We start from the raw sequence: 14,273 nt of genomic DNA, 5'->3' as shown, positions 1-14,273 counted from the left end.
GTTTTCATCAAGGATCTCTCTGTACTTTACTCCGTTCATCTTTCCCTCGACACTGACTAGTCTCCCTGCCGCTGAAAAACATCCCCACAGCATGATGCTGCCCCCACCATGCTTCACCGTAAGGATGGTGCCAGGTTTCCTCCAGATGTGACGCTTGGCATTCAGGCCAAAGAGTTCACTCTTGGTTTCATCATACCAGAGAATCTTGTTTATAATGGTCTGAGAGTCTTTAGGTGCCTTTTGGCAAACTCCAAGCTGGCTGTCATGTGCCTTTTACTGAGGAGTGGCTTCCGTCTGGCCACAATGAAGGTCTGATTGGTGGAGTGCTGCAGAGATGGTTGTCCTTCTGAAAGGTTCTCCCATCTCCACAGAGGAACTCTGGAGCTCTGTCAGAGTGACCATTGGGTTCTTGGTCACCTCCCTGACCAAGGCCCTTCTCCCGATTGCTCAGTTTGGCCGGGCAGCCAGCTCTAAGAAGAGTCTTGGTGGTTCCAAACTTCTTCCATTTAAGAATGATGGAGGCCACTGTGTTCTTGAGGACCTTCAATGCTGCAGAAATGTTGTGGTACCCTTCCTCAGATCTGTGCCTCGGCACAATCCTGTCTCGGAGCTCTACGGACAATTCCTTCAACCTCATGGCTTGGTTTTTGCTCTGACATGCACTGTCAACTGTGGGACCTTATAAGACAGGTTTGTGCCTTTCCAAATCATGTCTAATTAATTGAATTTACCCCAGGTGGACTCCAATCAAGTTGTAGAAACATCTCAAGGATGATCAATGGAAACAGGATGCGTCTGAGCTCAATTTCGAGTACCATAGCAAAGGGTCTGAATACTTACGTAAATAAGGTATTTCTGTTATATTTGTATTTATTTTTTGCAAACATTTCTAAAAACCTGTTTTCGCTTTGTCATTATGGGGTACATTGTGTAGCTTGATGAGAGACATTGTTTATTTGATACATTTTAGAATAAGGCTATAACGTAGCAACATTTGGAAAAAGTCAAGGGGTCTGAATACTTTCCGAGTACACTGTATATAGTGATACATTATTTGGTTATGTGTGTACATAGATATTGTATCTGTGCCACAGGCTTATTTACCAAGGTATTGTTGTGACATTGTATAGTGGTGTTACAATAACAAATCAGAACTCTGATACGCGTTACATAAGTAGTCATAAGACTTTCCACCCGTGATTACTTTTTGTTTTAGTGGCAGACTTGCACTATTGCAGTACGTAAGCAACCATCGAGAGAAGCAGATAATAACAATGGGACATTGAAGAACATAAGATACGGTTACGGTATGAAGAAGTCAACAATCAGTGTGTGCCGTAAAATATATAAAAACAAGTGCTCATTTCCTCCTTCATGAAATCTACTAACAGACAAGCTGGCTTTCATGGCTGAGGTCCTGAGTTCTTTTGCCAAAGTCAACTGTCTGTTTGTTGACCCACACTCCTGTCCTTACAGGTTCTCTGGTTCTCTATAAGCACACACAGGGGTTTATTGAAATAATAAACAGCAGGTTAAAGATCCTATATAACTATTTGAAGAACAGAGGATGAAAACAGCAGCCAAAGCAAGGCAAGCTAAGCCACTCTTCCTTGGAGTGCTGAGTGACAGGAAGCTAGAGTATATCAACAAGACAAGCTATGCAGCACTACACACGTTTACACAAGTGTATATTTCCAATAAGTACCATAGCCTGAAGAAAAACATAAACACACAACATAAACAGAATCTTTTTCAAAACATAACTTCAATTAGAAAATATTTCCCCAAATTCTTCCCAAATCTATACAAAATATTTGTACCAAATAAGAGTTCTCCCAATATTAGTCTGTAATACATACAGTGCATCACTTCCTGTCACACTAGCTGTTAATGAGGTGGTCTAATATAACAAAATAAGCTGAATACAATTAATAATTCATCACATCAGGTAGCAGAGCCTATGTTCAGTTCTACAAATAAATATAGCTATACATTAGTTGCACATTCAGATCCAAGTCCTTTACCAAAAAATGTTTTGACAAAACAAAAATACGTTCTTCACACAGCAGCAAAGCAATCTTCTCAAACCTTAATAAATTCGATGCATATTGTATGATCCATGCCTGCAATTTCTAATTACTGACTTCAATTTAATGGAAGAGGTTTTAATCTGACTTTGAAGTCCTTTCCACTGACACGACACACTCATCTGCTTTAGTGACGCACACAGGTCAGAATATTATCACCTGTATTATCTGACAGACTCCATCCTGCTCCACTCACTCATATTTATAGAGGCCATATCGCTTAAATTACACCAATATAGAATCCAATATCAAATGCTACTGAACCTGAAACAAGTTCAGCACAGCCTGAGCCTGCTAAACTAAATATTGACTGAACATAAATATTGATAGGGTACCAGAGTAAAAGGGCAAGCCAACTATGAATAATGAGTTGTTGTTTATAGTCTTGACACAATGATTAAATCCTTGTTTTGCTGTGTAACCTTTGATGCCACTCTGCAGCGAAGCCCCAAAACCTCCACTGCTCAAATCAAAGCCCTACCGTAGCCTAAAGCCTACAACCATTCACATCATAACTGCATGTTGATTTTTAGAGCTATCAGACAGTGACAAGACTTGAACCACCCGCGACGCCAGGCGTTCGTTTTAACTGGCCTCTCTGAGCCACCTAATAGCAGTCCTAACAGGGTCCTAGGAATTTAATGAGATATTGTAATACATTTCAGCTTTAACAGCAGCAGCATGCCTGCCAGCTAGTAATCAAATCAAATCAAATGTATTTATATAGCCCTTCTTACATCAGCTGATATCTCAAAGTGCTGTACAGAAACCCAGCCTAAAACCCCAAACAGCAATAGAGGTGTGTGTGTGTAAAACAGGTTTGTGATACAGGAGTCATAGGAGTCGCTCCATTCTGTTCTGCTCTCCAGGGAGAGATTCCTTCCTGCAATAAGAAAGTTTGGCCCGAGAGCATCCCCACTGGAGCTGAGATTGAGAGAGAGGAGAAAAGTGAGCAAGGGAGGGACGGAGGGAGAGCCTCTTCTGCCCTGAGTGGTTGTTGGTTGAGTGTAGCCCCATAGGTAGCCGGGTCCCCAGGCCCTCAGATCACCCCAAACTCCATGAGGGACTTGAGGAGCACCGTGTCCTTGACGTCACTGAACACTTTGCGGATGTTGTTGGTGTCGGTGGCGCAGGTGAAGTGGGGGTACAGCGTCTTGCTATCTTCCTTCTTGTCCCGGCTTTGAGCCTGCTGCTCATACATCTTCTGGATGTACTTCATAGCATCCTGAGCGTCACGTCGCTTTCCTTCATGTGTGGGGTGAGGAGGACAAGGGACAGGAAAGAGATGGAGACAACCACAGCAAAGGAGGAGAGTGAGAGAAGGGAGAGAAGAGGTCAGGAGATGTGAGAATATGGTAGAGAGAAATGAGAGGCCATTAGAAACAAAAATTACAAGCAATGGATAGAACATATTGAATGATTTTCATGTAGTATTGCAGCCATCACACAATGTTACCATTTAGCAAAACGTTTAAATGGCAACTGTACATCGATCGGCCAATATGAATGAATCTATACTAATAATTTCAGACTTTATGAAGGAAAGAACAATGTCTCCCCAACCCCCCGCCACAGACACCTGGAGTGATCGCTTAGTGATGCAAAGAGCAGGGTATTTATGGTTGCCATGAGCAACAGGCTGGGGGAGACAGGGTGCGTGGAGCTGATGTGTAGGTAGGTGGGGAAGCTCTAGAGAGGCTCTGCTACCTTCCTTCCACATCAGTGTAGGCACATTGTTAGTAAACTATGTACCCACGCCATACACCTGGAAGTAACATGAAATCAATCACACATTCAACGTTTGCTGAAACAAGAATAAATGGTACTCAAAAAACATTATGTTTACTGGTTTTGCTATAGCCAGCATGGTTATGTATTCATGTGAGAACTCACCCAAAGAAATTGAAACCTCACTAGGTTTGAAATTACTTTCTAAAATGAGGTCTTTGTTATTCCAACCAGAAGCAACAGTTAGCTAGATCTCTAATGGTTTGAGAAAGAAAAATGAAACACCAAAGGATGTGGCTCAATAGGTTTACATCCATCATCACACTGCCTATTATCTACCAGCTCAATGTGAGGGGATGTGTGTGTGTGTGTGTGTGTGTGTGTGTGTGTGTGTGTGTGTGTGTGTGTGTGTGTGTGTGTGTGTGTGTGTGTGTGTGTGTGTGTGTGTGTGTGTGTGTGTGTGTGTGTGTGTGTGTGTGTGTGTGTGTGTGTGTGTGTGTGTGTGTGTGTGTGAGTGAGTGAGTGAGTGAGTGAGTGAGTGAGTGAGTGAGTGAGTGAGTGAGTGAGTGAGTGAGTGAGTGAGTGAGTGAGTGTGTGTACCTGTGAACCCTGGGAAGTACTTCTGCAGGTCGGACGCCTGGATCTTGTCAGCCAGGATATCTGTCTTGTTGAGAAAGAGGATGATGGAGGTGTTGAGGAACCAGGGGGAGTGGATGGTGGTGTAGAACAAAGCCAAACTCTCATCCATACGCTTCTGCTGGGAGGGAGGGGGATGAGGGGGAGAGGGGAGGGAGAGGGGGAGAGAAGGGGGAGAGGGAGTGAAGGGGGAGAGGAGGGGGGAGAAGAGGGAGAGATGGGGACAGGGTCACAATGGAGGTTAGAGGGAGACTAAAAAGTGTCCAGGAAAGATAAGCAGCTCAGGAGGGAGGGTTGAAGAGATTGTGGTCAGGAGGGAGGATTGAAGAGATTGTGGTCAGGAGGGAGGATTGAAGAGATTGTGGTCAGGAGGGAGGATTGAAGAGATTGTGGTCAGGAGGGAGGATTGAAGAGATTGTGGTCAGGAGGGAGGATTGAAGAGATGGCGGTAAGGCAGCAGGTTTTGATAGGCAACAGTAAGACCTGTTGGCCATGGCCAGAAAAAACTCCTTGAGAACCTTGACTTACATTGAAGGCCAAGGACGACACAGAGGACAAACAGATAGACTGACTGACTGTTTGACTGACTGTTTGACAGACAGACAGACAGACAGACAGACAGACAGACAGACAGACAGACAGACAGACAGACAGACAGACAGACAGACAGACAGACAGACAGACAGACAGACAGACAGACAGACAGACAGACAGACAGACAGACAGACAGACAGACAGACAGACAGACAGACAGACAGACAGGTGCTCACATCAGTCTCTCTCTCCTCCAGGACCTGGTCGTACTCGCTGAGGGAAGCCAGGAAAATGAGGGACGTCACATCCTGAAAACAATGGATCCACTTTCTCCTCTCTGACTTCTGTCCACCCACATCCACAATCCTACCCGTAGAGAGAGAGAGAAAATGATAAAACACATGTTAGAGCATCTTTTAACACACACACACACACACACACACACACACACACACACACACACACACACACACACACACACACACACACACACACACACACACACACACACACACACACAAACACTGTTGTGCCCTTTAATCAATAAGGTGTTTGTGATGCCACGCATGGCAGGGGCCTTGTCTTGGTGAGGCAGCTGGTCAGAGTTGTTAATGAGCTAGGAGTGACTGTACTCTATAGATGTGTAGCTAACACTGTGAGAGAGGCTGTCATATCCCCCGGTGTATACCCAGACTCCTCTCTTCTCTCTCCTGCTGTCACACATCAAACCTGGTTCAGTTTCCAAGTCCCCATGCAAATGAGCCTCACAGAGCATTTGGCTCTAAAAAAGACCGTAATTGATACCTCACCATTTCTATCCCACTGTATTCTGCCTGCCCGATTACAGAGACAAATTACAGTCCAACTTTTCACAATAGAGGAGAAAAACTCCCCACCTGAACATAGCTGGAACGTTGATGTTAATAATACAAAGGTCTCTTAAGAAACAATTGCATGGACATGTTCAAAAGCACAAAAAGAAATGAGTGAGTTCTCAGGAAGTTTTCTGTATAATGCCAATTGTGATTGTATGTGATTGTAATTACAACGTGTCCAAAGCAGCCAAGGGTCGAGTCAGACAATATCTCTGTAAGCAAGCCTATAGTCTACTCCTAGAGCTGGGACGATAAACTGAAAAATGACCATCACCGACACTGCCCTCCTCTTATAGAAGCAATTTTTCTTATGTGGTAATTTTCGTGATTAGGCTACACAATGTTCCTGCAGATTTTTGGGTTCTCAAAACCATTATTTGGTCAACGGTAATGTACATTAATGTTCCACTCTCAGTTCCACTCCCACCTTTGTGCACAGAGTGAAGAGCGAGATGCATTCTGACAAGCACATGGATATATGACTGTTGAGCAACATTTCAATGTAGTTGCGGGGGAAAGCAAAGTTTTTAAAACAACTACAGTAAAAATGTAGTTAAATAGAGGGGAAACTCCGCTTTCTGTGAGTATAACAATTATTTCTCAACTCTCAATATTGAGGAAATTATAGCACTTTACAAACAGAGTATGTTGCATTTGCGGTATTGAATAGATCAAGTAGCCTATAAAAGCTTCATCAATTACATGACTATCTAATAACAATATCATATTCAGAATTAGCTATTTAGCTAAGGTGTTTTGAGTTTCCACTGTAGAATAGGCTATAGCCTAAAGGCCAATATGCACAAAAATGCTTAATTCTGGATGCTATTTGACATGTTAGATAAAATATCAAACTTCTTTATTTTCTTACTTCTTAATGGCACTGGAAGAAGTAAGTCTAGAGCCCTGCCACTAATGGAAAGTAACTGTACATTAAAAAAATATATATACAGTGCATTTGGAAAGTATTCAGACCTCTTTTTATGTACATAAGTATTCAGACCCTTTTCTCTGAGATCAGGTGCATCCTGTTTCCATTGATCATCCTTGAGATGTTTCTACAACTTGATCCATCTGTGGTAAATTCAATTGATTGGACATGATTTGGAAAGGCACAAACCTGTCTATATAAGGTCCCACAGTTGACAGTGCATGTCAGAGCAAAAACCAAGCCATGAGGTCGAAGGAATTGTCGGTAGAGCTCCGAGACAGGATTGTGTCGAGGCACAGATCTGGGGAAGGGTACCAAAAAATGTCTCCAGCATGAAGGTCCCCAAGAACACAGTGACCTCCATCATTCTGAAATGGAAGAAGTTTGGAACCACCAAGACTTTTCCAGAGCTGGCCGCCCGGCCAAACTGAGCAATTGGGGGGAAAAGGCCTTGGTCAGGGAGGTGACCAATAACCCGATGGTCACTCTGACAGTGCTCCAGAGTTTCTCTGTGGAGATGGGGGAACCTTCCAGAAGGACAACCATCTCTGCAGCACTCCACCAATCAGGCCTTTATGGTAGAGTGATCAGACAGAAGCCACTACTCAGTAAAAGGCACATGACAGCCAGCTAGGAGATTATCTGGTCTGATGAAACCAAGAGTGAACTCTTTGACCTGAATGCCAAGCGTCACGTCTGGAGGAAACCTGGCACCATCCCTACGGTGAAGCATGGTGGTGGCAGCATCATGCTGTGAGGATGTTTTTCAGCGGCAGGGAGACTAGTCAGTGTCAAAGGGAAGGATGAGCGGCGCAAAGTGCAGAGAGATCCTTGATGAAAACCTGCTCCAGAGGGCTCAGGACCTCAGACTGGGGTGACGGTTCATCTTCCAACAGGACAATGACCCTAAGCATACAGCCAAGAAACGCAGGAGTGGCTTCGGGACAAGCCTCTGAATGTCTTTGAGTGGCCCAGCCAGAGCCCGGACTTGAACCTGATTTGACATCACTGGAGAGACCTGAAAATAGCTGTGCAGTGACGCTCCCCATCCAACCTGACAAAGGTTGAGAGGATCTGCAAAGAAGAACTCCCAAAATATAGGTGTGGCAAGCTTGTAGCGTCATACCCAAGAAGACTTGAGGATGTAATCGCTGCCAAAGGTACTTCAACAAAGTACTGAGTAAAGGATCTCAATACTTATGTAAGTGTGAAATTTCTTTTTTTTAAATTTTTAATACATTTGCAAACCTTTCTAAAAACCTGGTTTTGCTTTGTCTTTATGTCGTCGTGTGTGTAGATTGACTGAAAAATTGAATCCATTTTAAGAAAAAGGCTGTAACGTAACAAAATGTGGACAAAGTCAAAGGGTCTGAATACCTTCCAAATGCACTGTAAATATCGTGGAATTGTCATTATTGAGCAAAATTGGTCAATATATAGTAATATGACTTTTGTCTAAATTTCCCAACTCTATGTAGTCCACTATTTCATCAGCAGCAATGCTGTTCTATTAGTTCCCTTGAGATCTGGGTGAGTCCTGGGTGAGTGATATGAGTGAGAGTGTGGCCACCTGAGTGTGATGGTCTTTACGTTGAAGGAGTAGTCATGGATGCCGGTGGTGGGGAATCGTACCCGCAGCACGTCCTGAGCAGTGGGGATGTAGTCTGGGGCAGATATGCGGTCCAGATTGGTCATGTAACTGAAAAGGACAGAAAGACAGAAAGAGAAAGAGAGGGAAAAAGAGAGAGCAAAAAACAGAAAGAAAGAGAGAGCGAGAGAGCATGTTAAAAATGTGAAATAATTCAATTGCCCGTGGTAATGACAATGGCAGTAGCAAGTTCATTCTATCTATCATGTTCTTTACATGATACATGTAATATGAACTGTATACAACAACAATCAACACAAATGTAGTTTTGCAGAATGAATTGAGCTGGGAAATTAGACAACGGGAAATGGAGTCTTTACCACTGTGTTGGGATTATTGTTTTCATGGCTTTTGTTGATACACCCTGTCATTAATTGGATGTTGACTGACTATGTGCATGTTTCTTATTATGCTGCTATACTGACGCAGAGCTAGCTGAGTAAATACTGAGAGAAGAAGAGAGAGGACACAAGGGCGAGACAAGTATGGACAGATACTGGAGGAACACATAGCAGTCCAACAGTATTGCAGTGATTGAGATGAGTCGTTTCCATTCAGTTTCTGTAATGTGATGCATTAGCTACTCTGATGTCAACTTGTTGACTTTGTAGAAATGTATTATATTTGAACTTAATTAGTAAATTCATTCTAAAATGGAAACTAAACTTTACTATCGGATAGCTTTCAAGAATGGGTGGAAAGTGAGAAACGATCCTCATTGTGGCTGTGTATTTTATAACATGAAATCAAATGAATGGTGCCTGATAAGATGGTTGTTTTGTGGCTTCAACATGGCTGAGATCTTGATGTGTATTTATTTGTGAACTAGCCCCCTCCAATGGACATCATGGATTTTGCAGTTGATAAGGATAGTGTACAATGTACAGTGCTGTACAATGGGGACAAAGTGTTGTGAATGAAACAACATTTATATTTCATTGTTTTTGATTATTCAAGTATAACATTTTATATGTACATACTTACATTTTACCAAGGAAGCAAAAAACATCTACAGAAAAAACAGGTGCAAACTTTGCAAATATTTTACTTGGGGGCAAATGCTTAGTAAATAAATATGTTCCATGGAGACAGAGATGGAGAGAGATAGGGATAAAGACAGAGATAGAGAGAGATAGAGATAAAGACAGAGATAGAGAGAGATGAAGACAGAGATAGAGACAGAGATAAAGACAGAGATAGAGAGAGAGAGAGAGAGAGACATTTTACATTTTACATTTTAGTCATTTAGCAGACGCTCTTATCCAGAGCGACTTACAGTAGTGCATGCATACATTTCATAAATTTTTTCTCTGTACTGGTCCCCCATGGGAATCGAACCCACAACCCTGGCGAGAGAGACTGGTGCTACTCACTACTCTGTGGAGTCCAGCAACTGATACTCGCTGCGGCGGCTGTAGCAGACCCGGAGGCCTGGGTCGGCCCAGAGATGACGGATAGCGTCCACAAAGCCACGGTCCAGCTGGGTGACCTGCACTGTGTCCACATCCTGCACCCACCTGGCATACATCTGAAGGCAGAAAGAGGGGCTTTAATTGGTTCTAATCTCTGACCCACAGGCGTCAAAGAAAAATCTGTGAAAGCCTCTCCAATCAAAAACACAGAAACAACAATGTATAATGTGTTTTGTTTTGGTAAATAGATGCTACAGAGGTTGCCTTTCACTAATGGTTAAAGGTCAGTTTGATTGAACAGTATGTACGGTATGCCACCAGACCCTGACCTCATTCTCTGGGTAGGCATAGGGCAGTCTGAGGGTGATCATGGCCCGGGTCATAGCTTTTACAGCCGTGAAGATGTTCTGGTAGATGAGCTTGGCGAAGTCCTGTCTTTCCTCCTCAGAGAAGCCTCTTCCATGGATGATCCTCATCTGTCTGATGAAGGTGGTTTTCCCACTCTCCCCTGTGCCTGAGGACACATAGCCCAGAGGAGAGTCAGAGAGGAGAACACTTCTCAGAGGATGTTTTAAAAATTGTATTAAACAATGCAATGTTACAATAAGTGTTGATCCGCTGAAGAGTCAGAGGCATCATTACACAATGAGCATTCGGCAACTCATCAAAACCTCACACATGCTTTCAAGCAATACCAGCCATCTGCCTAGTGACAAACCTACTATGAGAGGATACAGTCCTCAGGTAAAATCCTCAGAGGAATGCATAGTTAACCTTAAAGTAAAACTTTCAGGAAGTTGACAGGTTTGACAGATGTAGGCCACCGTCAAGTCAGGATGATAGTTTATTGTAATTAATTGGTTATGACAGTTATTACACACATTTGACTTGTCCTGTCCTGCATCTAACCATTTTTTACCCTTATTTTACAAGGTAAGTTGACTGAGAACACATTCTCATTTACAGCAACAATCAGTGGAATAGTTACAGGCGAGAGGAGGGGGGATGAATGAGCCAATTGGAAGCTGGGGATCTGTGTCTGCACCATGCACTCTCACTACTCGTGTCCCCCAGGGCTCGGTTCTAGGCCCTCTCCTCTTCTCTATATACACCAAGTCACTAGGCTCTATCATATCCTCACATGGTTTCTCCTATCATTGCTATGCAGATGACACTCAACTACTTTTCTGCTTCCCCCTTCAGACACCCAGGTGGTGACACACATCTCTGCGTGTCTGGCAGATATCTCAGCTTGGATGTCGGCCCACCACCACAATGGAAATAATCTGTAAAGCTTTATTGTGTTATCCTTGATGATTTTCTTAAATTGTATGTGGAGGCGTAACCAGCTGGAGCGCCCTTATGTTTGGATTTTACAAACTGTCAAATAAATTCAATCAATCATTCTCCTCAAGCTCAACCTCAGAGCTGCCCTCCTCCCACGGGAAGGCCTGCCTGCTCAAAGACCTCTCCATCACGGTTGGCAACTCCACAGTCGCCCTCCCAGAGTGCAAAGAACCTTGGCGTGACCTTGTACAACACCCTGTCATTCTCTGCAAACATCAAAGCAGTGACTCGCTCCTGCAGGTTCATGCTCTACAACATCTGTAAGGTATGACCCTACCTCATACAGGAAGCGGCACAGGTCCTAATCCAGGCTCTTAACATCTCCTGTCTGGACTACTGCAACTCGCTGTTGGCTGGGCTCCCCGCTTGTGAGGGCCAGACTGGGAATTTAGCCAGGACCCCAGGGTCAACACCCCTACTCTTACGATAAGTGCATGGGATCGTTTAGTGACCACAGAGCGTCAGGTCACCCGTTTAACGTCCCATCCGAAAGACGGCACCCTACATAGGGCAATGCCCCCAATCACTGCCCTGGCGCATTCAGATCTTTTTTTTTAGACCAGAGTGCCTTTTATTGTGCCTCATACCCCCTTTAATTTCCCTTTCATCAAATTATTGAGTTTTTATTTGACAGAGTAGGCTATTTTGTACAGTATTTCATGACCCCATCTATCTCAATCCTCAAATGTTAACATGGCAACACATGCTTAACATATTTGTGTTTCCTTAGCAATGTCAGAAAATAGGCCCTAGACTTACAGAGGTGTATACCTCATGCATTCCTCACCTGCTAAATTTATTTTACACTCCCAGTCCAGGTGTCCTGAAATAATAAATGGCATTGCATCTTTCTCAAAGATATTTGTTTTTATTGTTGAATGCATCATTTTGTTGTTCTCATTGTTGGTTTAAATGGGTGAAAAGTCAGTCATGTGTGTAGGCTATAATAAACATAGCCTAATGCATTTCAAGTCGGAAGATGGAGCTACTGACCGAGTAAAAGAACTTTGATTTCTTTGCGTTCTCTGTTCTTCTGCTGTCGGAGAATCCTCTGAATATCCTTGTCAATAGCAATGGTCCTCCTTTCTTCATCGTCCAGGCAACAAACCCAGGTTCGACGGCACCATTGCCAGCACGCCATGTCGAACTCACTCAAATAGGTAGAATTGTTTATAAATTAGTATAATATACATCTCATGCTTCGCAATACTGTAATTGTGAGAAAGTTTTTTTTAGAACTAGCCTATGTTTTTAAAGTAGGTATTTTGATGTTGGCAGACAAAGCACTGAATACATTTCTGAGCAGTGTGTATATTTTTTTTCAGAATCAAAAACGTGATCATTGCATAATGTGCAATAATTGCACCGACACGTTTTACTGGTTCTTTATATCATTGAAAGACAAATTAGTGTCAAAAACACAAATGGCTGGCAGAATCATTTTACTCGACTTTTTGACTGCCTTTTTTATTAATGGTAATTAAATCACAATTAGGGGACTTTTCCGTCAGAAAACCATGAAAATTCTGGTCACGAACAAACAAAGAAGTTAAAAACAAATAAGTAGTATTTATTTTTATCAAAATGATTTACCTTCAATGTGTCACACCCCTTGTAAAGCAAATACATCAGACTTTCGTTGCGCGTGGTCCATTCTCCCGGTGTTCCTATAATATTTTGTTTAACTGTATGAAAGTTTCGTTGAAGCACAGCAGAGTATTTCCCAGTTTCAATAACAGTTTGTCTCAAACATAAGCAGATCCTTGTTTAAGTCTACTACAGTACGTGTTCGGTAGAATATGCAGGGTATGTAGCTTGGTGAAAACACCTCTCAGTCTATGGAATGCGCCTTGAGTGACATGGACTACCTCACAGCAGATAAAGTTTCGACTGAGGTTCATCCCTCACTCAGTCTGCCCCAGTCCCATGAGAATGTTAAATGTATGAAGTGAATGGAAAAAGTCCCTTCCTCATCTGACAGGGTTGTATAGACATCCTTTCAGACTTGTGGAGTAAGCTACTCATACTTTTCATATACCAAACTAATATTTCATAACTTACAAGTGTCAATAGACATAGATTAATCATTCGAAAAGTGTTTTTGGTATGAGATGAATGGCATAACCGGTAGGTTATTTGTCACTCCTCTCCCGCCAATGTTCTGTATGTCAATCTTTTGTCTCAGCAGGCAGAACCGGTTTTACACAGGGATTTCATGCACTCTTCACTAGGTCTCAGATATTAGGATTGCCTGAGCTCCACATTGCCATGGGAACAAGGTGAGGTGAGCCACTGCTGAGAAGGGGAGGGGAGTAAGAGAGATATGGTGAGGGGGTGGGGAATGACGGTAACAGGAAAGTCCCCTTCTTTCTGCCAAATACAAGAAATGAGGTGCCAATTGCGATAACCCAAAAGGCAGGGAAGAGTGCACGGAAGAATCAACTCCAGAGGGAACTCAGCTCAGGCAGTATGAGCTACGGCCCAGGGGAGCTACCCAACCTATCCTCCCTATCTGTGGAAAATGGAATGAGGTAGCCAATATGTCCCATAAAACAAGGCATTATAAAGGATTCATCACAGAACAATTGTAATCTGTTATTTCAATTTCATGGATTTTGCACCTGCCTCTGTCTGCAATCTATGTTGCTATTGTATAGCGCCATACCCTACCCTACTACTGCAAATTATCTGTGGTTCAACTTTGCTTTGTTGCCCTCTGCCCGCCCTGTGTATTGAGTGTAGTTTACCCACACAGACTATAATAACAGGTGAGGAGATTGATGATGACAGAATGAGGTTCCGTGACTTACGTCAAGGCATTTATTTTGTGAAAACAATAAAAATGCATTCATGGATTTTAAACGGATATTAGCATTTTTATTTCAAATGTAATACTGTTTGAACATACACTCACATCGCCACGTTCATGAAAATGGATTGCTACTACAGACAGTGAGTCACGTGGCCATGGCTTGCTATATAAAGCAGGCAGACAGGCATTGAGACATTCAGTTACTGTTCGATTGAACATTAGAATGGGCAAAACGAGTAACCTAAGCGACTTTGAGTGTAGTA

At 42.9% G+C, this 14,273-nt stretch overlaps 1 protein-coding gene across 4 annotated transcripts; it reads right to left on the bottom strand.

Moving 5' to 3' along the window:
• Positions 1-931: 931 nt before the first annotated feature.
• LOC106613473 (guanine nucleotide-binding protein subunit alpha-11) lies at positions 932-13,255 on the bottom strand. 4 transcript variants are annotated; one of them, XM_045687521.1, is made up of 8 exons: positions 12,792-13,255; positions 12,192-12,345; positions 10,181-10,365; positions 9,813-9,967; positions 8,362-8,490; positions 5,222-5,351; positions 4,416-4,572; positions 932-3,332 (listed from the first exon to the last, which is right to left on the bottom strand). In XM_045687521.1, exons 1-8 carry the CDS (start codon positions 12,825-12,827, stop codon positions 3,127-3,129), a joined length of 1,152 nt encoding a protein of 383 aa, XP_045543477.1. In that variant the 5' UTR covers positions 12,828-13,255; the 3' UTR covers positions 932-3,126. The 4 variants fall into 4 exon arrangements, with proteins under 4 accessions (XP_045543477.1, XP_045543479.1, XP_045543478.1 ...); XM_045687523.1 differs by having other exon boundaries at positions 12,192-12,349; positions 12,792-13,249; XM_045687522.1 differs by having other exon boundaries at positions 4,416-4,569; positions 12,792-13,242.
• Between the last annotated feature and the right edge of the window lie 1,018 nt (positions 13,256-14,273).

This window comes from Salmo salar, chromosome ssa10 (genome assembly GCF_905237065.1).
Source record: "Salmo salar chromosome ssa10, Ssal_v3.1, whole genome shotgun sequence".
NCBI lineage: Eukaryota > Metazoa > Chordata > Actinopteri > Salmoniformes > Salmonidae > Salmo > Salmo salar.
The sequence above is the reverse complement of the archived record's forward strand: the minus strand, read 5'-3'. Positions and strand labels throughout refer to the sequence as shown.

Excerpts from the sequence above, each read along its gene's own strand:
- LOC106613473 (XM_045687521.1), bottom strand. The coding sequence starts at position 12,827 with ATGTATTTGCTTTACAAGGGGTGTGACACATTGAAG. Across the intron at positions 4,573-5,221 it reads TGGAGGAGAGAGAGACTGAT|CAGAAGCGTATGGATGAGAG; the intron begins GTGAGCACCTGT and ends CCTCCCTCCCAG. Across the intron at positions 3,333-4,415 it reads GTACTTCCCAGGGTTCACAG|GAAAGCGACGTGACGCTCAG; the intron begins GTACACACACTC and ends CCACACATGAAG.